The sequence below is a fragment of the Malaclemys terrapin genome, chromosome 10, assembly GCF_027887155.1.
Source record: "Malaclemys terrapin pileata isolate rMalTer1 chromosome 10, rMalTer1.hap1, whole genome shotgun sequence".
NCBI classification, from domain to species: Eukaryota; Metazoa; Chordata; order Testudines; family Emydidae; genus Malaclemys; species Malaclemys terrapin.
Window position 1 is genome coordinate 57,279,269 of NC_071514.1, and position 27,750 is coordinate 57,307,018.

Below are 27,750 nucleotides of genomic sequence, written 5' to 3' on the forward strand. Positions count from 1 at the left end.
CCTGGGGCGGCACCCATCTCCCTGCGCGTTAGGGGGGCGGGCCCAGCCAGGTGTCTCACCGGATGAGCAGGTCTCGGAGCAGGGGGAATTCACAGTGCGCTGGGTTCTCCACTGAAAAACAAGACACAGACGAGGTGTAGCCAGCCCTACCACCCGGGTGGAGCACAGGAGGGATTCAGATGCATAAGGAATGCATTCAAAGCCACCCTGGCCAGAGCAGCACCCCATGTCCTGCCACCATCCCATCCCCTGCCTTGGCTTTTAACTGCATCTTGTCCGCTCTGTCCTTTACCAGGAGACTAGATCCTGCCCTACAAGGATCCTAGGAGCATTTCACTCCTGCTGGGGAGCTGCAAGGAGGCAGGTGGTCACTAGGGGGCAGCAGGCTCCCATGTACACTGGGTAAATGGCAGGGGTGACATGCAGGCAGCTGCAATCTCAACAGAACAGCAGCATCCCCGCGTTCAAAAGAGCAGCCCAACTCCAGGGCACCGCGTCCAGGCAGCGGCCTAAGCGTGGTGCTCCCCGAGGCCTGCCTTGATGGAGTGGACACAGCAATGGGACCCAAGGAGTGCTGCAGGGGGACCCAGGAACAGCCCTGGTTTGCACGTGTGTTCGTCCGTGGAGGCATGCCGGTGGGGCTGCTCCCGGGGGTAGCTCTGTGTCCAGTGGTGTTCAGAGACGTTGCATCTGCAGTGAGAGTCTGGGTATGGGAGTGACAGGGAGCGCTCGCTGTGTGTGCACGTACAGGGGTTGTGGGGGAGCCCTGTGCTAATACACATAAATACACATTAGCACACATATGATGGCTGCACATGGGTATACAGGCTTGGAATCCCCGCTGACAAACACCTGTCGGGGAGGGTCTAGGTTTACTTGGTCCTGCCTCAGCGCAGGGGGCTGGACTAATCAACCGCTTGAGGTCCCTTCCAGCCCAGGTCTGTCATATTCCGTGTGTCCCCGTGCAGTTCCACATGCAGAGCGTGTGCCTAGGGGTTCGTGTGTGTCAGCCGGGCTTTGCATGGGTGTGGGAGCGCCAGGCCAGCTCCAGCTGCCCCCCTGCAGCCGCGCCAGTCCCCTCCACGCACAGCGAGCTGGTGAGCTCTCCCTCTGGCACGGAGCACAGCCAGGCAGCAGCTGGGAGCCTTCAGCCAGCGTTCTGACGGGTTACCTGGCAGCGCCGTGGCTGCACAGTTCCAGCCGCCTTTGATAAATGAAGAGGCCCTTGGTAACGCGCTCCAGAAAGGCTCTTCCCAGGCCCCAGCTGACCCCCAGCACCAGCCAGGCGCAGGTGCAAGGGCTCACAGGGGGAAAGGGCCTGAGGCTACAGCGACTGCTTGGGATGTGGAGGGAGGATGGGTGGTCCCGTTGCTGAGGCTGCAGGAGCACGGGCATGGCAGAGCACCACAGCGTCCCTGCCTGGGGATGAGGCCCATGGATCCCTGCACACCCAGGAGGTTGGGGGGCCGGGAAGAAGGCTGCATCTGCAGTGGTGACTCTCAGCGCGGTGCTGGAGGAAAGCTAAGGGCCGCCTGGCAGATAGAATGGGCCATGTTCCACGCTAGCATCATTCTGACTAGTTCAGGAGGCTGACCCCAGGGGTGACCCGAGTGCCGTGTATGTCCTGAGTGCGAGGGATGGGCTTGGTGCTGCACACGCTTCACCCCAGCTCTCAGCAGAGCCTGCGGATCCCCGGTGTTCAGGGAGCAGCACAGCTCCAGAGGGGAGTGGGCAGGCCCAGACAGGCTCCAGCTGCCCCAGCTCCCTGCTGGGCTTGTGGGTCTCTTGGGGAGGAGCTCCCAGCTGCACTGGCTGCAGCAGTGCTCAGGGGACGGATGGCTTGGGAGGATGCCTGCTTGCTGCACTTCCCAGGCCCTGCGTGTCAGGTTTATTGCAGCCCAGGTGTGATGCTGGGAGGGGCGCTTGCTGCAGGAGCCAGGTATCACAGCAGCCTGGCAGATCACTGGGAGCGAGAGGTGAAGGCAGTGGCGCGATCGCAGCTCCACTCCACAGATGCAGGGCAGGGCCAGGCCAGGTTCAGTAGGCCCGGGAAGGAGCTGGGAGGACAGCCAGAGCTGGCTTTGGACACAAGGGCACCATTGGGCACAGGGATCCAGAAGCCTGCTCAAAACAGCAGGGGCTGGGAGTGCAGATGCAAGCGGAGTGGTATGCCGGAGAACCCAACTCCACCATGGTGCAGCCAAGTCCCTGGCTGGGTCGCATCTGCGAGGGGCAGTGGATCTACCAGCCCGAGGCTCAGGAACCCTCCAAACCCTCCGTCCACAGACCAGCCACTACAGGGGGTCAGAGCCAGTGTTAGCGGGGGTCCATTGGGAGCTGGGCAGCTGGGGGACAGGCTCCATCTCAACACTAGGAGCACCCAGCTGCCATCTCTGCTCAGGATGGGGAACCCGGAGCTGTGCCCCACCCACGTTCGAGGGACCTGTTACCTTCAATGATCCCCCACTTGGTCTTGCGGCCCAAGACCCTCTTCCCATTCACCTGATGCTCCTTGTCCGCTCCCACCACCGCAAAGGGGATTTTGTCCTGGATGGGAAGAGGGGGCAGAGTCACTGTAGAACTGGGACAGGTCCACATCTCTGATCAGCGCTGCTGTCACTGCTCAGCACAGCTGCCCGTCCGGCTGTCCCAGCCAGGGAGGGACACAGAGCATCCCATGGCAGCCGGTCCCAGCCCAGCTCAGCTCCCCCCCAGGCCCCCCCCAGCCTCCCAGCACTCACTCGAATTTTATCATTCAATATCCTGTCGTCTGGGTTGTCATCAAAATCCTCCTGGGGATAGACGCTGATGCCGTGGGCCTTCAAGTCCTTCTGGATCTGCAGGAGACAGCACCTGTGAAATTGGTCTGTGCTAGCGATGGAGTTGGCTACTGTTCATCCTAAAGCCCTCAAGAGAGTATATAATCTCTCCTACCACTGAACTGTGGCCACCTCTGGGGTGGAGCAGGGCACTTGTTAAACAGCCCGCAGCAACACAACCTATGTGCTTAGAACCCTGTATCCAATTGACTCGCATGGGGGGATTTCAGGTGGGCAGGGGTCATTGCAGGAGCTGATATTTGGCTGGGACACGGAGTGTCAGATACCATGACCATGAGCTGCTGCCTCCTCCTGCTTTCCTCTCTGTCCCTGATGTGCCTCTGCTCAGCTGGGGGGAGAAGAGACACACAGGCGCCTCTGTCTTACCGCAAGAAACCTGTGGGTTCTTGGGTTGCCCTGGCCCTATTGCAGACCACCCAGCTGTTTGGGGCAATCTTACCCAGCCCAGCCCTTTAACATCCCTCAGCCCCCAACCCACCCTGAGAGGCACCTCAAGCCATGCTGCCTACGCCCAGCCTCGCCCCAAGGGCTCTGGGGTTCCCGTGCACAGCTGCGCTGGCCTGCCCTCCTCCCAGGTGAGGTAAGAGCTCCATCTCTCCCTTACGAGGCCCCTCACCCTCTGCTTGAACTCGGCCCGTTCCTCCAGGGTCAGGGTGTCTGCCTTGGCGATCACTGGCACCACGTTGACGATCTTACTCAGCCGCCTCATGAACTCCAGATCCAAGGGACGCAGCCTGAGAGGGAAAGCCCTGGGTGTTCAGCATGGCCAGAGGGGGGCGCTGGTGCAACGAGATTGGAGATCCTCCATGCTCACGCTGCTTTCCCGCCTCCCCCCAGCCATGGGCCCCACCCTGGCAGACTGGGGCAGAGACGGCTAGCCACTGCCCTCAGACCAGTGGCACCATCAGGTGTCCAGAGCAGAGAGGCCAATGGGAATGGAGAGCCAAGTCCTCTAGCGACTGACAGCAGCATCAGCGAGGTGAATTCACCCACACAGCCCTAGCTGTGGGGCTGACCCAGAGGGGCCCACTGAGATGGGCAGCAGGGGGCCAGCCGGGATGTGGACTCTCCTTCGCTAGGAATCGGCCCAAGACGGATTCACACGACACGCCGCACACCGGCCCCCAGCCAGCTGAGCTGGTTACTGCCCCAGCCGGAGGCAAGCTGGCTTCCTCATCCCACTAGCAGCTCCATGAGCCAGCCAATCCCATGCAAAGGGCTCAGGCTGCCCCCCCCAGGAAGAGGTCAGCCCAGCAGGGCATTTGGGTAGCCAGGCAGGGCACTGGGCACTCAGGAGTGGGCAGAGACTGATCACAGCTCACCAGTGGCCAGTGGGTGGCACGAAGTACACACAGCTGTGGACCCTGGTGTCTGGGATCTTCCGTTTGCGGCTGATGAGGATCTCCTCTCTCAGGTACTTCTCGTACTGCTCGTTGATGTACTTGATGATGGGGTCCCAGCTGGGCGATGGGAGAGGAGGCAAGAGACTGATCACCCGCATCCCCTAGGCACTGTGTGCACTGCACACACAGGAACTGTCCCACCCACCACTGAAAGGCAGCCACCTCGGGGGCGGAGACCAGCATCAGCACAAAGAAGGAGCTCAGATCTGACAGCGTGGCATAAACCCTTCAGCGAGGTGGGGTTGGAGGAAGGGGGTGGTGTTTTAACCAAATCCCTAACTCTTACAGAAGTGTCCCAAGAGCTTTGGTGTCCCCACAGAGCGAAGAAGAGCTGGGTTTTAGGGTCTCCTCTGAAACCCCCCACAGTAACTGCATGGAGCTCACACACTAGCTACCTGGAGCTCAATGGATCTAGCTCACGCAGCTGAAAGGCAGAGTCCGCAGTGCCAGGGTGTGACCCTCTGGTGCCAGGGTGTCACGTTATTACCAACCAGCTGCTCAGACTAAGCCTTCCCTGGTGCCCCTCCTTCCATGGCCTGCCCCCGGCCAGCAACGCTGGGCTCCCTCCCGCCTTGCTCACATTGCCCTTGGGGTCCCCAGAACCGGGCGAGAACCTACCAGTTTTCATTGTTGATCTGGTCGCCGAACCCTGGCGTGTCTGTCACAGTCAGCTTCATCTTCACGCCCTTCTCTTCGATAACTAGCGGGGACAGAGGGTGCAAGGTCACGGGGGGGGGGCCTCCAGGAGTCCCGTGGCCCCCCACTGGGCATCTCTCGCACAGAGCCCCTCCCCAGCTCCCACTGGCTTCCCACTGCTCTCTGGGCAGACTCTGCTGGGGCATTTCCCCGGACACACGCAGCAGAGCGGTCCAGGCCTGGAACTAGCAGCTGTGGAGGCTGGGGAGGGACCTTGGTGACTGCCTAGCACCTGGGGGACAGCGTGGGGAATCCATCCACTAGGCTCGCCCAGGCCAGGGGGCAGCAGCAACGGCCCCGCGGGCGCCCGGGCAGGCCGAGATGGGAGGACGGGGATGATGGGGCCCGCTCCTGCCCCCAGTGAAGTCAATGGAAGCTCTGCCGTGGCCAGGGAATTGCCCCCATGCCTGCTGAGCTCTCACCCCCCTGCATGAAGCAGAGGGGCAGGAGCCACGGGCAGGCTGGCCTTCCCCTGGGGGGGTCGCTCTCGGGACAGGAGGCGGCCAAGCGAGAGGCTCACAAAGGATCCTCTGTTTCCCAGGGCAGCAGGCGCTTCTGAAATTGTCGGGAAGAGACTAGCGAGCACCAGCCGGCCAGGGATGGCAGGGTGGGCTGGGGCCCATGGGGCGAGGGCGGGGCCTTGCTGGGCCCAAAGAGTCCACTCTGCGGCTCACGGGGGGAAGGATCCAAGGCTATGCCAGGACTGCCAGAAAGATGGGGGAGGGGGTCATGGTGGGGCATCTGGCAGGAGGGGGGGGCTGCACAAGGGCTCCTAGAGAGCTGGATGTCATGGGGTTCCCAGAGGAACAGACATGGTGGGCGAGGAAGGGGTCCTCCCCGCGGCTCCTGGAGGGCTGAAGAGCAGGGGACCTTACCGTGGGTGACGGACTGCAGCTGCACCGTCTTTGGGATGTGCTCCTCGTAGCCGGGGCCTGTGGGTTTCCGGCTCACCTTCGACTTGAAGAGAGTGTTCACCATTGTCGACTTTCCCAGGCCGCTCTGTCCTGCACGGGGATAGAGAGAGAGGGCGTGTGAGCTGCGCTCCCACTGCGCCCAGAGGCCAGAGGATGGGCACATGGGATCCAGGACACACTCCCCTGGCTCGCCAAACTGGCCACTCCGTCTCCCCCATCCCATCTCTCCGCTGAGCTCCTGGAGCATTGCTGAGCGGCAGAGGAGGCAACAGACAGCTGGCAGGAGGAGATGGAGGGGCCTCTCGTCCCCAGACATGGGGCTGCAGGGCACAAGCTTGGTTCACTCACTAATGGGGGGACGCCACGACCAGCCTGTCCCATCCCCTCCCCAGGTCCCGGTTTGGAAAGCACCAGCCACTGCTCACTTCCCCTTCTCTCTTCCCCTGGCTTGGCTTTCTGCTGCAGCCCTTCAGCGATTAGCTCAGCAGCACCCCATGCACCCCAAGATGTCCTTGTGTCTAAGCTAGCCTAGCCCCCACCTCCGTTGACAGCCCCACATGCCCCCAGGCATCCAAAAATCCGGAGACCCCACATGTCCCAGCACTCCCACCTGGGGGGTTTTATTGCTGTCTTCTTAAACTCCCCATGTGTTAGCAAATGCAGATGGCAGGTGCCCCCACCCCACTTCCACCGTCACTGCGGTCTAGGATATCTTCCCTGCTGGAGACCCTCATGGGGCGACCGGCGACCCCAGCTGGCCCCGTCTGTCACCGCAGGCGGGAAATCTAACCCAGGGAGGTGGCTAGCAGACAGTCCCTGCTGCACTGGGAGGCTGGGCTGACGCAGCCCCAGTGCCCGGATCCTGCCGCTCTCGGGGTCACGGGTGGTTTAAAGAACATTCTTCCCCGGAGCGTCAGTAACACAGAGCAGGAGGGAGCAGGCTGGGGGATTCTGCGCTGGAGGGAGGGGCTGGCAGCCGGATCCCTGGGAAGGAGAAGTGAAAGTGACCAGCATACAGAAGGGGAGTCATTACAAGAGTCCATCTAGCCCCGAACACGGTATACACCTCTCACTCTTCTGCTTCTGTGGTTGGGGTCCTGAGAACAGCAGGAGCTGGTGTTCCCAGTGCCCCGGCTGGCCACCCACCCACCTGCCCGCTTGACTCTTGGGCCCACTGTATGTTCCTCCCAGGGCTTAGGACAGCCCAGCAGGTGTCCAATCCCCATCCTACACCCCACCATTGCCTCCCTGTGCAGGACCTTTCAAGCAGCCCTGTGCCCCCCTCTTTCCCTGGCTACAGCTTTCCCCCGAGGCTCCAGGTCTCGTCTTTGTGACCCTTCCAGAGTGGGGGCCCAGGAGCGGGCTGGAGTCAGTCACGTGTCCAGGGAGGGAGGCGGGCGCTCCAGTGCTGGGGCAGCTGTTGGATTGCAGCTGCAGGGGGAATTAGACTGAAGCCCACACGAGCGGTGGGGCTGCTTCTTCCAGGGCTGGTCGTTCACCATTAACAAACACTACCGGCACAGGTGATCAGCGGGCCAGCACTAGTGCTCACTGAGCCCCCGGGACCACCTGAACCCGCAGGCCAACCCGGCTTTCCCCAGCAATAGCCGGGCCCCTGTCCCAGCTGGCTCAGCCCTTACGCAGGGGTTGGGGAACCATGCGCTGCGATCACGGCTCACCCCCAAGACACAACTGCGGGCAGTGCCTCCTGGCAGGATCGCTTCCCCCACTAGCTGTGCGCAGATGGGAGGGGGATTCCATCACTGATGTGCTTTGCTAGGGGCACTTGACACACATGGGGTGTGTGTGAAGAGAGCAGGGATGAGCCTGCACACAGGTGGGGTTTGTACACAGAGGGGACAGGCATGCACGCAGGGTGGGATCTGTACGCATGGGGCATGTGTGCACATACAGGGCGGGGTTTGCACAGGATAGAGTTTGCACGCATGGGACAGCAGATGGCATGCGCCCATGGTGGGGTTTGAACAGGGAGGAAGGGGTGGGGGTGTGTACAGGGTGGGGTCTGCAGATGGAGGCGGGGTGGATGTGCACACAGGGCAGGCGTTTGCACTGGGAGGAAGGAGTGGGGGTGTGTACAGGGTGGGGTCTGCAGATGGAGGCGGGGTGGATGTGCACACAGGGCAGGCGTTTGCACAGGGAGGAAGGAGTGGGGGTGTGTACAGGGTTGGGTCTGCAGATGGAGGCGGGGTGGGTGTGCACACAGGGCGGGCATTTGCACACGGAGGAAGGGACAGAGGTGTGTACAGAGTGGAGTTTGCAGATGTAGGAGGGGATGGGTGTGCACAGAGGGCAGGCGTGTGCACATGGAAGAAGGGGCAGGGGTGTGTACAGGATGGTAGATGGAGGAGGGGTGGGTGTGCACAGGGAGGAAGGGGTGGGGGTGTGTACAGGGTGTGGTTTGCAGATGGAGGAGGGGTGGGTGTGCACAGGGAGGAAGGGGCGGGGGTGTGTACAGGGTGTGGTTTGCAGATGGAGGAGGGCTGGGTGTGCACACAGGACGGGGGTTTGCACAGGGAGGAAGGGGCGGGGGGGTGTACAGGGTGGCAGATGGAGGAGGGGTGGGTGTGCACAGGGAGAAAGGGGCGGAGGTGTGTACAGGTTTGCAGATGGAGGGAGGCTGGGTGTGCACACGGGAGGAAGGGGTGGGGGGTGTACAGGGTGGGGTTTGCAGATGGAGGAGGGGTGGATGTGCAGCAGGGCAGGTGTTTGCACTCAGGGGGTCGGGCGGATTTAAAGTTGCTCTCAGACAGGGCAGAGCATTTGTTCTTGCTCCAGGTAGCACCATGTGGGTGGGAGGCTGAATGGCCCTCAGAGGGCTGTGATGTGAAGGCCCCCCAGGCCACACATGCGGGCTACACAGTGCTGGCTAACTAGAGCACCCACCTCTCTGACTGCGTCTAGTCTCCTTTCGGAGCTCTGGAGGGGTGCAGGACGCCAGCCCCTGCAGGGCTATTGCAGCGCTGGCCCAGGACTCGACACAGCACGACTGACCAGGGTCACTTCCACCCCTGCCGGGGCTGCTGGGGATGAGGTCGCAGACTCCCAGGCCAGACACCATGATGGCCTAGGCCAAGCCCCTGGCTCCCTGACACTGCAGGCCCTGCCAGGCCAAGAGCAGCAGGAACGCTGGGGACTTTCCTGCCTTTCTAGAACTTCCAGGCATGAGGCAGTTTTGCCCTGCACAGCTCCCTTCACCCCAGCCCGGCTGAAGAAGGAAAACAGCCTCACACCCGCTGAACGCAACCCCCAGCCTGCTGCACGGAGCTGGGGAGTGCAGAAGTTCCTCAGCATGATTTACCTTCCCTTGTCAAGACACACTGGCTCCAGCTGAGACAGCCCTGCAGGCAAGCAAGCTGCTAATGGATCCGGATGGTGGTGTCTGAGACTAGGGCTCTGCAGGGAGTGAGCAAGCTTCCTCCACATGCCTCTGCCAAAGCCCCTCAAGCCTGATCTGCTGCCCCACCCACTAGCCCAGCCCTGCGACTCCCCCAGCTCGGCCAATGCACCTCCACCTTGTCCGGCAAGTCCCCTGCCATCCCAGCCCTGCGACTCCCCCAGCTCGGCCAATGCACCTCCACCTTGTCCGGCAAGTCCCCTGCCATCCCATTCCCTGCGACTCCCCCAATGCACCTCCACCTTGTCCGGCAAGTCCCCTGCCATCCCATTCCCTGCGACTCCCCCAATGCACCTCCACCTTGTCCGGCAAGTCCCCTGCCATCCCATTCCCTGCGACTCCCCCAATGCACCTCCACCTTGTCCGGCAAGTCCCCTGCCATCCCATTCCCTGCGACTCCCCCAATGCACCTCCACCTTGTCCGGCAAGTCCCCTGCCATCCCAGCCCTGCGACTCCCCCAGCTCGGCCAAGGAACAGAGACCTGCAACTCCCACCACTAGTCCAATCTTGAGTCGCTCTGTCCTGTACAGAGTGCACTGCTGATCGGTCGCCAAGCCAGGGTCAGGCTGGTACCGTATGAAGTTGACCAGGGCTTGACTCGATTAACTGACAGCTAGTAGCCAAAAGACAAAGCCTAGTAGCCAGGATGAAACAGTGACACCCTCCCCTCTGCCCAAAGCACACCCATCCCATTCTGCGCTGTGCTGACAGTGGGCTACAGATAGCTGAAGTGGTAACCGTGCCTCCCGGTGCCAGTAACACACCTAGTGTCCGCACACACGTGCTCTCCCAAGGTGCTAGTCAGGCACAGCAGGGGCTGGGTTAGACGTGCTGCAAACCAGGCTAACTCCCAGGCCCTCTGCAGTGGCGAGGACTCCTGGAGTGTGGGCAGGAAGCACTGGTGCAATAGTCCCCGTGGTGCAAATACTCCTCAACTCACTGCAGATGGGGCCAGCTTAGTCGCCTATTGTACTGCACAGGAGCAAGGTTGGCAGTTGCCACTGACTGTTCTATGGAGCCCAGGGAACCCGGGTGGGGGCTGTTTCACCAAAGTGTGTTCTAAGGAACTTGGCCTCTTCTCCCCAGGCTCCTCCCGAAGCTTTACCCAATTGCCTTCAAGCCACCATTCGGGGGGCTGGGCTGGGAGCCACGGGACAGTTACCAAGAGAGAGGGCAACTGCAACGGAGCAGTGCAGCACAAATGCAGCTCGGGCAGCCCTGGGGACACTTACGCCAGGGCCAGACACCATTCAGTTGGCAGCAGCTTCTGTCGCTAATGCAGATACACTCTGGTCCCTCTGCTGCAACCTAACTCAGGCCTGCAGGGAGTTTAGCTATTTCACCCTGAGGCTCAGGCCTCCCCTCTCCTGCCCAAGCTATTGCATTAGCCTGCTTCCATCCCAAGCAGGCTCAAGCCACCATTACGTGGACTTGTGAGTCTCCTGCCAGCAAGCCCTGCTTCTGATGGGCGAAGGAAACACTCTCCCCGAGAGGATCTAGAGGGGAAGGCAGTATGAACACTCTTGATGGGGGCTGGGCTGGACCCTAGGCATGCCACACTCCACTGGGATAAAGCTACCGCCGCACAATGTAAAGAGAAAGGTCCACAGGTTCGGTTTGCTCCTATCTGCCACATCGTACCCCCTATGGGCCATCAGGGAGTAAAACACATGGGATGCACAACACAGCTTGGCTAACATTGCAGGAGCAGCCTTAACTAGGGTTACCATATCTAACAAATAAAAAAAGAGGACCCTCCATGGGCCCTGGCCCCGCCCATTTCCCCACCCCGCCCCTTCCCCGCCCTAACTCCGCCCCCTCCTTTCTCCCACTCCCAGCCACGCGGAAAGGGCTGCCCAAGTGCTACCGGCTTCACGGTTTGCCGGGCAGCCCCCAGACCCTGCACTCCCGGCCGGCGCTTCCCCAGCGCAGCTGGAGCCTGGGAGGGGAAGCGCCTAGCCGGGGGCGCAGGGTCTGGAGGCTGCCCGGCAAACCGTGAAGCCGGTAGCGCTTGGGCTTCGGGCAGCCCCTATGCCTCTGGACCCTGCGCCCCCAGCCGGGCACTTTCCCTCCCGGGCTCCGGAGGCGCAGGGTCCGGAGGCATGGGGGCTGCCCGAAGCCGGTAGCGCTCGGCTCTTAAACAGAGCCGAAGAGTCAGGGGAGGAGCAGAGCCGCCGCGGGAGGGGAAGTGCCTGGCCGGCATTTTCCCGGACATGTTCGGCTTTTTGGCAATTCCCCCCGGATGGGGGGTTGAGTGCCGAAAAGCTGGACATGTCCGGGAAAAAGAGGACGTATGGTAACCCTACATTAACGCAGGGCAGTTCTTGAGATTTGAGGGTCCTGGGTTGCACTGACATGGAGGCTTTTTTTGCAAAGACACCACCTCTGGCCATGCAGCTGGCCAGTCCCCTGAACTGGCTGTGCCTGGTCTGTGGCATTCACAGCACCAGTTCAGATTGGGGCCTGGGGGAACACTTCATTTCTGTGTGAATAACTCAAAGCCAGCAGGGAAATGGCGAGATCTTGAAGATGGATGTACAGTGCTGGGTTATCTACCTAGGCAAGGAAGTCAGACCCTGTGAGGACACTGAACTCCCTACCCCCCCGCCGCAAAAGTGGGGCAGTTTTGGGGGAGGGTGAGATCGTCATCCCATTTTGTAAGGTGCGACGTGGCTGGGTTCAACAGTGATCCGAGGTCTCTCAGCACTAAAGCGGCTCCACCGCCGAGTGCAAACAGGGCAAGTTTGCAATGAAACCTCTGTCTCCAAACTGGTATCCTGAGGCACTTCTGGCTTGAGAATGCTTTGAGCTCCACTTCGCAGCCCCAGATCTGTGCTAGGAGGAGATCACCTTCCTCCGGGCAGGTCACCTCTTGACCTCTGCCCTCGGTGAGGTCGCAGCAGCACCACTGGGGAAGAGGGGGGTGCCACTCAAGGGTGGGGATCAAAGCTTACAAAGCTGGGGGAGGGGGGCAGTTTTACATCACCACGAACCACGGGGAAATTCAGCCTCCGGCTCTGAGAGCGAGATGGACGTCCCCTTCCCTCTGCAGGAGGCAGCGCGCTGGTCAGCCCGACGCAGGATTCCCAGATCCAGAACAAAGCTGCCCTTCTTCTCCCACCCCTGGCTTCCTCTCGGGGGGGGCTGGCCTCTTCACTCGCTCCCGGCAGCAGGCAGCGGCACCGAAGCCTGAAGCCTATGGCCATACCGCGCCTGGGTGCAACACCATTGGCAAAGGCAGTGCCTGCCTGCCAAGGGCCCCGCTAGCAATGTGCCTATATCACTGGCACCCGACTCACTAATCCCTACCCCACGGCTGAAAGGCACGTGCTCATCTGGCAAGGCTCCTCAGATCCCTTCCTGAGCTAGCCGGGCACGGGCCGAGGTGCCACGCTAAGCCTGGCTCTGGGAGAAAGTGAATGAGGGAGGGGCAAGAGGAATAACCCAGCCTAAATCCAGCCTCAGAGGCATTACAGCTCTGCAGCAAGCACCGGAGACAGGCAGGTGGCATCTCCAGTCAATGGGAGTTATTCCCCAGCAGTCTGACTGTGCCCGGGCCCCTCCCAGCAGCATGGCAGACAAGCAGCGGCACCGGTCGCCCTGCTGCTGGGGCAGGGCCTGCGGCGAAACACGCAGGCTTCGGTGAGCGCTGGCAGCACCAGAGCACAGGGGGCTCAGCTTCCCAGCAATGAAAGGGCAGCAGCAGCAGAGCTGGGCAGGGAGAAGGCTAGCGTGGGTCTGACACGGGGATGCGGATTGGCAGGCAGGAGGGGCAGCTGCGATATATGGCTCTCGACTGGCTTCTGTGGAGAGAGGGAGCCAGGGACGGGAGAGGGGTGGAGAGGCAAGCCACTGAGCGGGGCAGGGCCTGGAGCCTGCTCCCCACACAGCTGTTGATTTTATGCCGGAACAGCCACTAGTGCGTATCAGAGGAGCCTTACACCTGTAGAGCTTATTCCCCTTCCTGGTGGGGAACAGCCACACCGGTGGCAGCACCTTTATCCAATCACTGCACCCACACAGGCAGGTGACACCACTTTAACGAGACCAGCGTAGCCACAGAGTCCAAGGCCAGAAGGGGCCACCAGATCACCTCGTTTGACCTCCTGGCTACCATAGGCCACCCCCAACCCCCAGCACCTGCCCGCAAAACCCAACAACTGGAATGAGGCCAAGGCACTCTGACCCTTGGGAGGCTCAACAATGGTGTCTCACAGGCAGAGAACAGGAGGGACTGAGGTGCAGTGCCTGAGGCCCCTGGGGCAATGGCAGGGAATTGATGGAGTGAGCTAGACCCAGATACTCCTGGCAAGTAACCTGTCCCCACACTGCAGGGGAAGGCAGAAATCCCCCAAGGTCACTGCCAAGCTCACCACACCACCTGTGGCCATCTCTGATGTTTCAGAAGAAGGAGTTAGAAACAACCAACAAAAAACAGATACAATGAGGGGGAAGATCCCTTCCTGACCCCGGCAGGTGGCCAGCTGCAACCCTGAAGCATGCGACCTTAGGAACATAAGACATGAAGCAGAAGGGACCCTCTGGGCTGCCAAGCGATCCCCTCACCACCACAAGTAACCCCGCCATGCAATTCTGCTTGTCACTTTGTCCAGCTGTCTCCACACTAAGTAAGTGGTTTGCCCCCACAACTCCCCATGGGAGACTGGACCAGAAAAACAGTTTCAGTGGCACCACTGTTGTGTGTGGCCAGCGTCACTGTGTGGGCGTGAGCCGTGAAGGGTTTGACCACAGCAGAAAGAGTGGAACAGCCCTTTGGGAGCATCACAGAAAGTCTGGGGCTGACAGGAGGCCCCCAGCAAGATGCAAAGAGGCAGAGAGGAAACCCAGCCATGCTCTCCAGCTCTGGGCATTATCAAAAGCACTTTAATTAAAGAGTCCTGCACTCCGCAGTGCCCAGGAACTTGGAGGTGCTTGTTTTATTAGAGGAGGTTCGGGGGGGTGGAGGGGGAGGGAGGGGCTGCAGATACTCAGGGCTGGAAGCTGGCCAGCTGCAATTCACTTGAAAATGCCCCTTCCTTTGCCAGGGGGAGGCAGCAGCCACAGGCAACTGGGCCAGGAGAAGCAGACATGGAGCCACCCTTGCTATGCAGTAGCTCTGTGGTCATGGGACAGCCATGGGGCCTGGTGAGAGAGCTCTGCCGCCTGCTATGCTCTCCCGCGGAAGGGTTTATCTGGCTGGAGGGGGTTTCCTCTCCCTGTCCCAGGCAACTCCAATCTCCCTCCCTCTCCCTTTTAAATCAAAATGTCAAATTTGTCCATATGAAAAATTCCCCAGGCTGATGAGAAGCAGATGTGCAGAGCCCCGGCACACAGCTGGAAGCCCTTAGCTTGTATGTTCCCATTTGCAATTGGCTGGCTTGGCCTGGCCTGGCCTCCTGGGTCCCTCTACACACCCTGCTGGGCCCTGATGCTGCTGCCCTCCTGGGCAAGCCAGGGCATGCTAGCAGATGCACACTGGCTCGCCATTCAGCTGCGGGCCACAGAGCCCTCGTGGTTAGAAGCTGGGGATGCTCTCTCGCTGGGAGAGAGGGCAGATTTCTCCCTCTTCTGGCACCTCCAATAGCCCTGGGGCCCCTCAGACCGGGGGTGGGGGTGGGGCTAAGAGCAGGGGCTGTTTGATGTGTAGGAGAGTGCAAACCTGCCTCTCCTCTGGCGGGGTGCCCCACCCCCTTTCCATTCACTGCTCCGATTTCACTCTCCAGCTCCTTTGGGATCTGCCCTCTGCATCTGCTTCCGCCCTCCCCTCCCCGCTGCGGGGAACATGGCCTGGGCCTGCAGAGGGGGGTCTCTGAGATGCATGGGATTCAATGCGGAGGTGGGCTCGGTGGGCCCCCTTCCCCTCCCCCTCCAGAGTATCAGATGAAGCCCAGCAATATTATCCCCTCCAGTGACTGGGATGCAGAGATCCTAAGGCAGCATGTCTCTCTCTCACTCTTCCTGCCCAGCAGGCTCTCCGCTGCCCGGCCCAGAGGTCACCGCGTAGGGCCCAGCTTTTTTGCTAAAAAGTAAATTCTGTTAAATTCTCCTGAAGTTATCACTGTCTCCTTCACCTGCCCCTCAGCTCCTCCAGTGCTTGGAGGAATCCTTAGTGATTTATCTGACTCCCTTGGGCTTGGCTCTCTCTGCTTTTCTTATCATTGCTTAGCTCTCTTAAAACCATTATCCCGTAATCTTCCCCATCCTCCACTCTAGCTGATAGTTTATGATCCACAGAACCATCATTCTTCCCCTGGATTACTTTCTGACATCTCCATGTTGGCTTGTTTCTCTTGATCTGGGAGTATTTATTGCTGGACAGAGCACATACCCAAGGCTTTAGAAAAAGCTCCATAAAGATTTGGCCAGGTACAGTGCCAAGCCGGGGCCAAGAGAAAAGATTCTAGGTATGTTGGGGGTGGGAATGGAAACGAAGCACTGCAAGAGGTTGGCAGCACTGTGGGCAAAGCAAGACTCTAGATCCAAATGCCTCAGAGCTTTGGGGAAGTTTGGATCTGGAGGCAGTCCAGAACTGCCATTGGAGAAAAACAATCAGTGAAATATGAGGCCAAGATGAAAGAGCCAAGAGGGCTGATGGTAAGTTTAAAGTTAGGTGAATTTGACTAATTGTAGCCCCCCACTAGAGGCTGTTTTAAATTAAAAGGCCGGCCTAGTGTGAACAAATTTTCAAAACTCAGACTCCAATGAAAACAGATATTTCGGGCCAGCTTAGCAGATGAGTTAAGCTAACGTGGCTTCACTAAAGTCAACGGAGCTCTGCTGATTTACACCAGCTGGGGAGCTGGCCCTGTTAATTTAAGGGACACTCAGGTCAACGTTTAGGTTTTGTAAAAACAAGGTGATATAAAACCTAATTGCGCCGTGGTTGTTACATTTTCATTAAACGCTAGGGGTGGATTTAAACATGCCCTATAGAGATACTGCAGCATCCCGTTGCATTCCCCACTGCCGGAGAGTGAAATGGATTAGTTCAATTGTCAGAGGTGAGTAGAATGCAAGAAGGAAACTATATGAAGAATATATAGGGGTTTGTCATAGAATCATAGAATATCAGGGTTGGAAGGGACCTCAGGAGGTCATCTAGTCCAACCCACTGCTCAAAGCAGGACCAATTCTCAACTAAATCATCCCAGCCAGGGCTTTGTCAAGCCTGACCTTAAAAACCTCTAAGGATGGAGATTCCACCGCCTCCCTAGGTAACCCATTCCAGTGCTTCACCACCCTCCTAGTGAAAAAGTTTTTCCTAATATCCAATCTAAACCTCCCCAACTGCAACTTGAGACAGTCACTCCTTGTTCTATCATCAGGTACCACTGAGAACAGTCTAGATCCATCCTCTTTGGAACCCCCTTTCAGGTAGTTGAAAGCAGCTATCAAATCCCTCCTCGTTCTTCTCTTCTGCAGACTAAACAATCCCAGTTCCCTCAGCCTCTCCTCATAAGTCATGTGCTCCTCCCCCCTAATCAATTTTGTTGCCCTCCGCTGGACTCTTTCCAATTTTTCCACATCTTTCTTGTAGTGTGGGGCCCAAAACTGGACACAGTACTCCAGATGAGACCTCACCAATGTCAATTGCTGCCCTTAGAATCATCTTAAGGTGTTAATAGTAACAAAGTGAAGAGGTTTACTTTTTAAAGTATGGTCATTTTAATGTTCTTTCCCCTTTAAATACAGATGTCACAAGCTGTCAAACAACTGTTCCATGTGCCAAACTCTAGAATCTTAAAGCATTTCCATACCACGGACTGACAGACTGTATCTGAACACAATTCTCTGGCCTCATCTCCCCTACGTCCTCCCCATTCTGTTGCTTTATCCAGTTGGATTTCACCCTGCATTTCCCCACATTCGTCCAAAACTAGCTCTGCTGAATCCTAATTATCAGGCCCTCGACTGGTCTCACTTGGGTGCTGAGTACACACATCTGTGGATTACGGTCACTGCCTCTGCCTCCTCCCAGGTCTCAAAAATCAACAGCCATGGCCCTGTGTTGCCAACACACATGATTTTATCACGTCTCATTTTTCTTAAAGCTCCAGCTCCTGGAGCCATGTGATCATATGGGAATCCCAACTGTCATTAAAAACTAAGTTCCTAGACCTCATGGCGGCAGAGAAAAGCTTGAAAAAGTGACCCCTAAAGGCTCAAAAGCCAGATGGCAAATACCCTCCCTAAATGTATTATTTTGAAATCTCATGATTTTCGAGGCCTGACTCGTGATTTTGGCATGTGGGGCTGACCTGTTTCTACTCCGCCTCTCCCTGTCACAGGTCTTCAAATCTAGCGCCAAGCACAACAGGGCCAATCTAGGCCCTCAGAGTGCTAGCACAATACAGATATTAAGTATTAATAGTCTATCGTCTGGGCCCGACATTACCACAGCCATGTGCCACATGCTCTCGCTGATGGGAAGGGGAGGAAGCACGCTCAGCGCCTGGCCGGGGAAGTCTTTTAGTCCTCCCACCTAAAGTCAGAGTCAACCTTCGGCCAGCTGAGGGGCAAACTGATACCTTGCGGGGAGCGTGAGGGCTGCACCTCATTCCCATGACAGCATGTTGCAGTCGCCTCATCTTTACTCCCAGGGGTGGCTCCAGGCACCAGTGTAGCAAGTGCGTGCCTGGGGCAGCAAGCCACGGGGGGTGGCCTGCCAGTCGCTGTGAGGGCGGCAGTCAGGCGGCCTTCGGCAGCATGCCTGCAGGAGGTCTGCCGGTCCTGCGGTTCTGGCGGCAATTTGGCGGCGGGTATGTGACGTGGACTGCCCACCACGTGACCGTGGACTGCCCACAGGCATGCCGCCGATGGCCGCCTGACTGTCGTGCTTGGGGCGGCAAAAAACATAGAGCCACCCCTGTTTACTCCAGAGGCGTGGCCTGCCCAGACTCCCAATTAGCATACAGCACAGCCAGGTGGGTTGAGGAAGCAATGCCCGCTCAGACCAGTACTCTCTATAGACCTCAGCTCTGGATTAAAGACAAGCAGTGTAGGCTGCCGTTAGCCCGCAGCTGGACTTTCTACAGCCATCCTTGATGCAGTGTCCCAGGGCCCATCCTGGGATCTGACTCTCCCATTGCTTGCTCTATTCATGGCCCTTCCTTCTCATTTCCAGCCTCACTATCTCTCTAACCAGATGGTCACACTCCCCCAGTTATTAGGATCCATTCCGAGCTGTAACGCTCCCTCCGCCCCGCCCAGAGAGAGCTGTTCTGGCTCCCAGCCTGCTCATCCCCAGCTCCATTTCATCCAGACGCCTCCTTGGAAAGTGCAGCCCGCTGACCCTGGTTTAAGCCCATGATATGTGAATGCTTCTGGCTTCCCCTCTGGCCCCTGGCAGTCTCTCTCCGAGTAGGCAGGCACCACAGGAATTCCATACAAGCGCCCTTCTCTCCCGGAGAAGAAATCCGCATGGAATTTCGTAGCTTTGAGAACGCTTTGAACTGGTTTTCGGGTTCCCAGCGGTAGCTCAGGTTCCCAGCCCTTCTTCCCCTTCCCGCTGCATGCATACACTTCTGTTATCTAACCAATCCCAGCCCTTCCCCCGGCTGATTCTTTCTTGACATGTTTTTTCCAGCTGCGGAGCACACCCAGGGTTCTCTTCACAGAGGGCAAGATCCTCAGCCGGGGTAAAGTGACAGTGACTCACTGAAATCAATGGAGCTACAGCAAGTCAAGTCAAAGCTAGGCTGAAATCAGTGGAGTGCCAGGGGCTGGGCCAGAAGCTCCCCAAAGCTATTAATTTGTATTGCACAAGGACCCAAAGGCCTTCTGGGCTAGGTGCTACACAACCGCACAGCCTGCACCCTGCAGAGTTCATAATCCAGGAAATGGGACAGAGCCGATCAGACCACCCCTCTGCCATCTTTCCCATCCTAGGTATTTGCTTTCACTCTGCCCACTCTCGCTGCCCTTTTTCATGGCTTGTCATAGGCAGAGAGCAAACCTTGAGATACCAGAGCCAACCAGGCCAAGCCATCAGTGCTCGCGTTGGGTTTGCAGTTAGGCAGCAGGATTTCAGGGACTTCTTTCATTCTGACACCACCACATTACTGTCCCCAAGTTCACTGGCCTCCCCCCACACTGTGCACCGTCAGCGGGCAGGGCAACTCCCCGTGTCAGCCTGAACAGGACTCGCTGTGCATGCACAAGGGCCAGTATCCCTGGAGCTCACTAGCTGGGCATTCAGTTCATAGCACAACGTGCACATTCGTTACAATCCGAGCTGAGATAGTAACTCAGTAATCCCAGCTTGCTTCCTCTCAGTTCTCTGTCTGCGAGCCGTGCTTTAAGGAAGCGGGGCAGGCTGAGTGAAAGCGAGCATTTCACATCGTGATTTTCCTCTCCAGATAGACACCTTCCCATGGGCACTTTACCCAAGCCCACCCCCTCGCATCTCCCCCACTCCTGCCCCGCCCCCCAACCCCACCTCAGTATTAAGGAAACAAGATGCAAATACAACTTGCTATCCTGGGAAGGCTGCTGTGACCTGGTTACTACCACCCCGCCACCGTGTCTAGGTTCCTCTCCCCTCCCAGCCCCTTGAGCTCCAATTTCTCTGCGTCTCTGAAAAAATTGATCATTCCTCTCCTACGTCTTTGCTCCCCTTCCAATTTCGATGCAAGCTGAAATAAAACCACATGAACATGGCTCAGCTGACAATGAGACAACAGCTGAGCAGGGCCTGGCACAGTGCTGGGTGTTTTTATCAGCCTAGTGAGTCCAGAAAAGGCTCTGGGAACAGTGGCATAGCCAGCTTCTAAGAGGAGGGGAAGCAAACATAAAAAAGGCGCCCCCCCCCTTGGCTCCTCCTCCGGCCATGTCCCTTGGCTCCTCCTCTGGCTGCACCGCCCTTCCCACACCATGGCTCCTCCGGCCCTGCCGTGCCACCCCTGTGACCCCCTTCACTCCTCCGGCCGCGGCTACTGGCTGCCATGCTGCGCCCCGCCACTCCTCTGGCCATGCCCACCGCCCCGCCATGGCTGCCGGCCGCACTGCGGGCCACCAGCCTGCACTATCCCTCGCTCTTCCGGCCGCGGCTGTTGGTAGCACTGCGGGCCGCATGCCGCGCCCCCCCCCCCGCTCCTCTGGCCGCACCTGCCGCCCTCCCATGGCTGCGGGCCGCCAGCCTGCGCCGTCCCTCACTCCTCCGGCCGCGGCTGTCAGCAGTGCTGCGGGCCGCATGCCGCGTCCCCCCGCTCCTCCGGCCGCACCAACCGCCTCCCCATGGTGGCTGGCTGCGCTGCGGGCCGCCAGCCTGCGCCCCACCTCGCTCCTCCAGCCGCTTTTGGAAAGGCGGGGGAAGCGGCTGCTTCCCCTGCAGCCCACTAGCTATGCTACTGTCTGGGAACCCTGAAGTCCTGGACGGGGGTAGGAACTAGTAGGAAGTGTCCCTGCTCGGTGGAAAAGGACAGAGGATGTCATGCTGTGATGGATGCAGAGGGAAACGGTAACTAGCACCCGACATCCCAGCAGCTGAAAGAGGGAGACAGCAGAGAGGAGACCCTCGAGAGAATGACCCCCACAGATGGCGGGCGCGAGGGACATACACATCTCCCAGCAGAGAGAGACGAATGAGCGCCCCGCTACATGCAAAGCTGCAGTCTTCAGTCCAGGAGGAAGCACCTGAGCTGGGCCAGGGCCCTTTATTTACCGCGAAGGTGTTAACACCACATCCCAGGCATCCTCTCTGCCCTTGGCCAGCTTCGCAGGATCATCAGAACTGCTGCTGTAAGCTGGGGGCTGCGTGGCACCATGTGACACAGGCCAGGAATACCTGTGAGCTGCCTGTGCTTCCCTCCCTCCGCAGGCCCCTGGCAGCAGGGATTAATGTGACCAAAGTGAGAACAGAGCCATGGTTCATGTTCGCAGAGCACAGCAATGGTGTTAGATCCTGGCTGGGCACCAGGTGACAGCACCAGCTGGAACTCAAGCAGTGCAGGTTTCCCCACCACAGCCCCCCCATCAGCATCCCTCTGCAAAGCCCAGGGAGAGGGGGAGCAGTCCGCCAGGGCAGTTAAACCCAGAGCTCACCTACAACCATGAGGTTGAATTCAAAGCCTGTTTTCATGGTCTTGATCCTCATCTGATCCAGCACCGCCTCGATGCCCACGTAGCCAAAGAGCTCCAGCCCCACGTTGGCTGGGTTAGTGTTGCGGGGCGTCTCCTCGGCCGCTGGCTGGACTGGCTGCCCCTCCATACTGATACACCCTGGCTCCGGGCTACTCCCTGGTAGGGGAAGGAGATTCCTGAGTTAGATACTTGGCGGCTTCACCAAGTGATAAAAACGAAAACAAACAAATGTGCTGAGGTTAGAAATCATCTGAAAATCATTAGAGCCGACCCCCAGGCCCAAAAATCAATGAGTTAATAAGAATTCTAGAGCAGTGCTTCTTCCCCAGGGGCACACGTATCTCTGGGGGTAGGCAGAGGTCTTCTGGGGGGGGACTCAACTCATCTAGATCAGCGTTTCTCAACCTGGGGGGGTCATAGGATGGGTTTAGGGGGGTGGCAAATGCAGGGCTGGCATTAGGGGGTGGCATGCAGGGCAATTGTTCGGGCCCCACACCACGAGGGGCCTCGCGAAGCTAAGTCACATGCTTTAGCCCTGGGCTTGGGCTTCAGGGCTACAGTAGTCTGGAAAGGTTGAGAATCACTGTTCTAGAGCATGCTCAGCTGCAAACATATTTCAGTTCCCTAAATAAAGAAAGCCATCAGGCTTCCAGAGTGGACGGGGAGCTCAAAGTCACAGCCATTCTCCTGGCCTGGGTTGTGAAATTCACCCTGGTCTAGCACCACTGGAGAAGGGAATTCCATGGGCACTTCTCTTGATGAGCTCATGACCTGGACCCCTCTGCAGCTTTGCAGCAGTTTCCCCGTCTGTCCTCCAGGAGCTGTACAGCTGCCCCCCATCTACCATGCTTCCAAGAGTGAAGGAGAGGATGGCAGAGCAGGGGGCTGTGCTGCACCATCTGGGATCCGACAGTACAGCAAAGAGTCCCCTGACGAGAAGGCCGAAGCTGCAGAAGGCTTCCAGGAGATACCCACCCTGAAGGGGGTACAGGTCTGACCGCAGCCTGTGTGTTTGCTCTGTCAGTCTCCCGCCTGCTTGGAATCCACCTGAGCTCAGCCCAAGCCAGAGAAACAGGAAGAGCAGCGGTGTCTGGCAGGATCCTCCTAGTTCCATGCACCGTGCCCTGCCACTGGCACACTAGGACGAACGGGGCATCGCAAAGCGCCCTGTAAGTGCAGAGGGTCAGAGACTGCCCCGGTTCAGGCCTTGCTCCAGCTCGCAGCTCAGGAGTCTGAAAACATTCATTTTGCAAAAATGGCTGAGGAAGTGAAACTCCCCTTTACACTTTCTGCAGGGCCTGGCTAGTTGGAGCCAGTCTCTGGGGGCCAGCATGTATTTACATATCTGGAGCTAAAGGCAGGGAGTTAGCCGGTAAATCTAGAGGTTGGGGTCTGAGGCTTGGGGTTAGAAGAACTGCGTCAAATCACGAGGCTCTGCTTCTGTCACCACCCCCACAAAGGGGCCCAAAATACGCCCTGCCATAAACTCTTTCCGTTGTGCACGGCTCCTGCATTAGATGGGAGAACCTCAATCATTCTCCCCACTATGACTTACTAGGGCTGTGCTCAGTCTAGTTCCAACGATCCCACCACAGGTTGCATCCCAAAGCGCTTGGGTGGACGGCACACAATTGTTCCAACACACGGGCAGTGCTGGAATTTGGCATGATTATCCTGATAGGACTCCACAGTACGTGCAAGCAGCCCAGCCCACCGAGTGCAGCAGCAGTTACAGGGTGGGCGGGAGATGCTCAAGGGTGGATTCTCCAGGGGATGCAAAAGCCACAGGAACCCACTTTGCAACTCAGCGATAATGGGGTGTCAGCAGTGTAATCTGATTGGCTACTGCGAGGGGAGCAGACTGGGTTAACAGGTGGAAGGGGGATGGTGGAAGCCCGGGAGGATCCCAGCATGGATTGCCCTGGCAGCGACATGACAGACTGGTATTCTCACCTGGGCCTTTCCATTGCTACTGGGTAGCAAGCACAACCTGACTCGTTTATTACATGTGTTATGGTAGCACATAGGGGCTGCCAACCAAGATTGGAGTCCTGCTGCGCTAGGTGCTGTACAAACACAAGGAGGTCAGGGTCTGAATGAGTTCGCCCTGCCAGGGCGCATGGCCAGCTGGCCACACAGCCACAGCTGGGGGTTCGCAGATTAAGCATTCCAGTCACATTAAGGAGAATGGAAGTGCCATGGTAACACACACAAAGGGGGAGGGCGAATGTCCCGGACACTATCATCAAGTCCAAGCGGAAACAGAGGCGTAGGCAGCATTTAGTTCCTCTGGGGCCAGAGGACGGACTAGAGAGCACACCTCCTGCACTCTGCCCCAATCTCAGACCCCTCTGGCTCTGAGACCAGCAGAAGGGCTGTGATGGTTGTTGGCAGGACCAATAAAGGTTTCCCATCAATGGCACACAGGAATGCACCTGTAACCTTTACAACGTGTCACCATTGGATTCAGGAGGAGCTTATATTACTTGTATTACAGTATCAGAGGGGTAGCCATGTTAGTCTGAATCTGTAAAAAGCAACAGAGGATCCCGTGGCACCTTTAAGACTAACAGAACTATTGGGAGCATAAGCTTTCGTGGGTAAGAACCTCACTTCTTCAGATGCAAGAGCACAACCTGACTCTTGCATCTGAAGAAGTGAGGTTCTTACCCACGAAAGCTTATGCTCCAATAGTTCTGTTAGTCTTAAAGGTGCCACAGGACCCTCTGTTGCTTTGTATTACAGTAGTACTGAGACGCCTCCAGTACAGTCGCATTGTGCTAGGTGCTGTGTCTGACTACCAAAGGCACTAATATGCCCCCCTCACCATAGTATCTGAGCCCTCACAATCTTTACTGTATTACCCTGTGAGTAGGGCACTACTATTATCCCCATTCGACAGATGGGGAAACTGAGTCACAGAGGGGCCAAGGGACTTGATTGAGGTCACACAGGGAAGTCACACAAAATTGAATCCCAGTCTGCCAACTGCTGGGCTAGCACCCTAACCCCGGGTCCATCCTTCCCTTCCCCACTTCGTACACTCAAAGAGACAGGCCCTGCTTTCGCTGAATTTGAAGACACCCCCAGCTTTAATTTATACCCAGGATGCCAGGCCATAGCAAGTGAACATTTGAGTCTACAAACACTGGCCTTCTATCCACAATGATGCATAGGTCAGTTACAGAATAGGGAGAGAGAGCGGCAGCCATCGCACAAATGTGGCACCACCACTGGCCACGCAGCAAAGGGATCATGCCACAGGACAGCGGTGGCCCCAGTTACTTTGCACAGTTTTTGCTGTTTGCTGCAGCAGAGGGGAAAGGGACAGGGTTGACTGAGCAGCGTTTGCAGTTTTACTCCTGAGCCTTTGCACTGTTATCCAGTTGTAGCGTGAGATCTGGCTCCCTCCCAGACGATGGGTTGTACACACGGGGAGAAAGAGGGGATGTGGACAGAGAAGCGCCTCTTTCCAGCTGCCCTGGCAACCTCTCAGACACAGCCAAGGCTGGGACAATGGCTCAGAGTTCATCAACACATGCTTCTTGAATAGTGACAAGCTCGCAAGATCTGTCTAGGAGTTTGGGGCATGCCCAGGAGCTTGCAAGCTTAGCCCAGGCACTCTGGTGCAGGAGTCAGGAGAGGTTTCACACTGAGGCAGGGTCAGGATTTTTTAAATGGCTTGGTTCAGGCTAAGATGCAAATGCTGCGTGAAAAGCTGCTTGCACTGGATTTCAGAGTCAGACTGAAACCAGATGGCTGGCATGTGGGGAAGGGAAACATATGCATAGGAGTCACCAAACTTCTAAGACGTTGGGCATGGAGCATTGGGAGCTCCCTGGAACAGGCTAAATTAACAGCTCTGAACCTGTCCACAACCTTCAGAAAAGGTGCAGCATGGGCAAAAGCAACGCATGCTTCCTCCCCATCTCATCGATGGGCCTCAACTCTGGGCCAGTCAGTCCCTATGCCAACAAGGGCCACTTAACCCACCATCATGGGTGGCACTTTGTGCTGGGAACACACCTGCCAGAGAATTAAGACCTTTGAATACCCAGCCTACATTCTGGATGCCTACCACAAGTCAAACCACACAATATGAAATGCTGGCCAGACATATGCTGCCATGAAGGCCCTCCAAACCTCAGCCCACACCCTCCCAAAACAAAAATGGGCTTGACTGCGTGCCTGGGATTTAGAGCCCTTGCTCTGGCAGATCGAAGGAGCGGATTCCAAACCTGAGGACACCTCTTGGACAACACCCTGTTGGTAGCTCCCTCGTTTATACTGGCAGTGTTCAAGCACCACAGCAGATCTCAGCTGTAGCAGTACATGATGGCATGTTTTCCAGGTCCTAGACCAGATAGCACTTCCTAGGTTAAACCCAATGCCTTGAATTCCGCCTGGAAGCCAGTACACATCCCAGAGCACTAACTTATTAAAGTACGGAGCAGGCTGCAGAATTCTGCACTAACTTCAGGTTCTGGATGGTCTTGGGGTGCAGCCCCATGCAGAGCACTTACAGCAGTCTAGCCTCAAGGTGACAAGGGTGTGGATACTAGTGGCAAGGACCCTGCTTCAGAGACAAGAGGTCACATTCACTTAGCCAGATGCAGAGGAAAATACCAGAACTCTTGGCCAAAGGCACATCCAGGCGTGGCCCAGGATCTAATACTGCGCAAAACTCAGGCACCTGTTTGACAGACACAGTCCCTCACTCAGGCCAACCTTCTCTTCTCTGGACTGCGTCACAGCCGGTAAGCCTTCATCAAAGGCTTGGCCTACAGAAGGGTTGCTCTGGTTTAACTACAAGGCGCTACTTTCAATGGGTACATCATTGTGTGTGGACACTCATGTTAGTCTACACCTGGTTTACGTTGGCTTAGCTTGCACCTGTATGTTTAACTAACTCAGTTTATCATCACAACTTTAGTTTAAGTCAGAACAATTTCTGTATTTAGAGAAGTTCTAAGCCCCAAGCTCATCTAGCCATTGGGCATTTCATTCTTCTGCTCTGCTCAGGTCAGAGGTGAGAGATGCAGAGCTAGGGGTCATCAGCAATCTGAGGCCTGTTCATTAACTCTCCCAGCAGCCTCACATACACATGGAGCAGAAGCAGTGACAACATTGGTCACCGGAATCCCTCACAAGAGAACCCCATGGGCAGAGGCATGACTTCCCACTGCTATTCTGAAAGGTAATGATGGATCCTCTCCCCCAGGTCTGCAAGAACATCAGCAAAAACCTCATTATCAATGGCATCAAAGTCTGACAACAAATCTGAGAGAACTGGCACAGACAACTTGTCTTCCTCCATCACTAGGAGGAGATCAATGAATTCATCTGATTCAGTTCCTATCCCATACCTTGATTAACTGAGGCCAGCAAGTCTGAGATATCAAGAAGCCACCAGAGTTGCCCCAATGCACACACTTGCTCGACTGCCTTGTTTAAACATAGGAGATGTGCCATCGGTCAGCGGTGTGCCCCAACCTCAAAACTAAGAGACCACGGATGGTCCATGCTGGAGGGTAGTGTCCATGCCTCTTCCAACATGCGCTCCCAATTCAAAACCAGACCCAACACATGGCCAGTCTTTCAAGGGAGCTGATAGCCACTCAAAACAGTCCGATTGCTGTCCTGGCAGTCACGGAAATCTGAACCATGCCCGAATTGTCATCTATCTGGACATTATAATCATCAAGCACCGTTAGTCCTCGGCTATTTCTTTGCTACGGTAGTAGCCAGCCAGAGACTACAGCCCCAATGAGGTGCCTGCAGGGTCATCTTGGTTATGTACACAAAGACGGGGCCTCATCCTTTATCGAATCAAGGATGGCGTTAACTGTACTAGCCAGCAACTCAGCATTCAACAGCCCAAACAGCAAACCAGAGCCTTGCTCACCAGCACCTTGCACTCCTGGGAATTGATACCCCAAAGGAATTGAGTCCAAACGTCTTTCCTTTGATTTACACCTCTTGCACTAACAAGTGTGATGGTTTCCTCCTGCCTCCCCTCCCCTGCACACCACAGGGGTGAGGGCACAACCCATCACACAACTATTCCCTTGGGTCCTCCATATGCCAGCGCACAGCAGCCTTGTTCAGCCTTCTCCGCTGCCCATAGGTGCTCACTGGAGGGTGGCAGCTAGGGGCCTGAATAAGAACCCTCTAACAATGTCCATCATAAGAAGCCACCAGTCCCACAACTGTCCTGCCCAACATTCTCCGTGCAGACCAGTGCCCAGCATGGCCCCACACTCACCATCATGGATAAAAAGCAGAAATAACTAACTAATCCATCCATCCCAACCCGCACCCAGGCAACCTGCTGGTCTCTCACCCCCATGAGTGCCCAGCTCCACTTCTGGGGGTCTCACGCTAGCCCCAGAGGCCACTC

The 27,750-nt window shown here is 57.3% G+C and overlaps 1 protein-coding gene across 4 annotated transcripts in view; it reads right to left on the reverse strand.

Annotated features, from left to right (window-relative positions):
- SEPTIN12 (septin 12) overlaps positions 1–27,750 on the reverse strand; it is a 67,274-nt gene that overhangs the window by 1,672 nt on the left and 37,852 nt on the right. For 3 of the 4 annotated variants that reach the window (XM_054042846.1, XM_054042849.1, XM_054042850.1), the window contains 8 exons: positions 21,312–21,506; positions 5,815–5,943; positions 4,862–4,943; positions 4,163–4,300; positions 3,457–3,574; positions 2,742–2,837; positions 2,451–2,547; positions 60–111 (listed from right to left, as the gene is read on the reverse strand). In XM_054042846.1, coding sequence (XP_053898821.1) covers positions 60–111; positions 2,451–2,547; positions 2,742–2,837; positions 3,457–3,574; positions 4,163–4,300; positions 4,862–4,943; positions 5,815–5,943; positions 21,312–21,506 — 907 coding nt within the window. The remainder of the gene's footprint in view (positions 1–59; positions 112–2,450; positions 2,548–2,741; positions 2,838–3,456; positions 3,575–4,162; positions 4,301–4,861; positions 4,944–5,814; positions 5,944–21,311; positions 21,507–27,750) is intronic. The other variant, XM_054042848.1, reaches the window with a different exon arrangement.